A 1,397-nucleotide genomic window follows, 5' to 3' on the forward strand; every position below is an offset into this window, starting at 1 on the left:
TACCCTTTGGGGCCCTACACTGGGGGCACGTCCTACCCTTTGGGGCCCTACACTGGGGGCATATCCTGCCCTAGGGGCCCAACACTGGGGGTATATCCTGCCCTTTGGGGCCCTACACTGGGGGTATATCCTGCCCTTTGGGGCCCTACACTGGGGCACATCCTACCCTTTGGGGCCCTACACTGGGGGTATATCCTACCATAGGGCCCTAGCACTTGGGGTATATCCTGCCCTAGGGGCCCAACACTGGGTGTATATCCTGTCCTAGGGGCCCTACACTGGGGGTATATCCTACCCTTGGGGCCCTACACTTGGGGTATATCCTGTCCTAGGGGCCCTACACTGAGGGTATATCTTGCCCTTGGGGCCCTACACTTGGGATATATCATGCTCTTGGGGCCCTACACTGGGGGTATATCCTGCCCTTGGGGCCCTACACTGGGGATATATCTTGCTTTTGGGGTCCTACACGGGGGGCATATCCTGCTCTTGGGGCCCTACACTGGGGGTATATCCTGCCCTAGGGGTCCAACACTGGGGGTATATCCTGCCCTTGGGGGTCCTACACTGGGGATATATCCTGCCCTTAGGGCCGTACACTGGGGGTATATCCTGCTCTTGGGCCCAACACTGGGGATATATCCTGCTCTTGGGGCCCTACACTGGGGGTATATCCTGCTCTTGGGCCCAACACTGGGGATATATCCTGCTCTTGGGGCCCTACACTGGGGATATATCCTGCTCTTGGGCCCAACACTGGGGGATATATCCTGCTCTTGGGGCCCTACACTGGGGGATATATCCTGCTCTTGGGGCCCTACACTGGGGGTATATCCTGCTCTTGGGCCCAACACTGGGGATATATCCTGCTCTTGGGGCCCTACACTGGGGGTATATCCTGCTCTTGGGGCCCTACACTGGGGGTATATCCTGCTCTTGGGGCCCAACACTTGGGGCATATCCTGCTCTTGGGGCCCAATACTGGGGATATATCCTGCTCTTGGGGCCCTACACCGGGGGTATATCCTGCCATAGGGGCCCAGCACTGGGGTATATCCTACCCGTAAGTCCCAACACTGGGGTACATTCTACCCTTAAGCCCTGAAACTGGGGAACACTGTGTTTTTTAACGCTTCGGGTCATATGAGTAGCTTCAGGTTTCACTTGGCAGTTTTAACAGGTGTTGATTAACTTAAATAGCAAACATAGAAAAATAGAAAAACGTAAACAGTCAGATAGACGTATTACTTTTGCTGAACTTGAGGAAGAGACAGGTCTGAGCCATGGATCCATTGAAACTATTATACTTGAACATTTACGGACGAATAAGATATCTGCTCGTTCGGTGCCAAACTTTCTAAATTCTGATCTCAAGGAAAAAAGAACTGACATTGCCA

General features: G+C 53.8%; 1 protein-coding gene across 1 annotated transcript; it reads right to left on the reverse strand.

The window, feature by feature from the left end:
- Positions 1 to 497: 497 nt before the first annotated feature.
- Positions 498 to 959, reverse strand: LOC125374425. The gene has a single exon (XM_048385304.1). It carries the CDS (start codon positions 957 to 959, stop codon positions 498 to 500), a length of 462 nt encoding a protein of 153 aa, XP_048241261.1.
- Positions 960 to 1,397: the final 438 nt, after the last annotated feature.

This window comes from Haliotis rufescens, unplaced genomic scaffold, assembly GCF_023055435.1.
Source record: "Haliotis rufescens isolate VD_foot unplaced genomic scaffold, xgHalRufe1.0.p SCAF_57, whole genome shotgun sequence".
In the NCBI taxonomy this organism is placed as follows: Eukaryota; Metazoa; Mollusca; class Gastropoda; order Lepetellida; family Haliotidae; genus Haliotis; species Haliotis rufescens.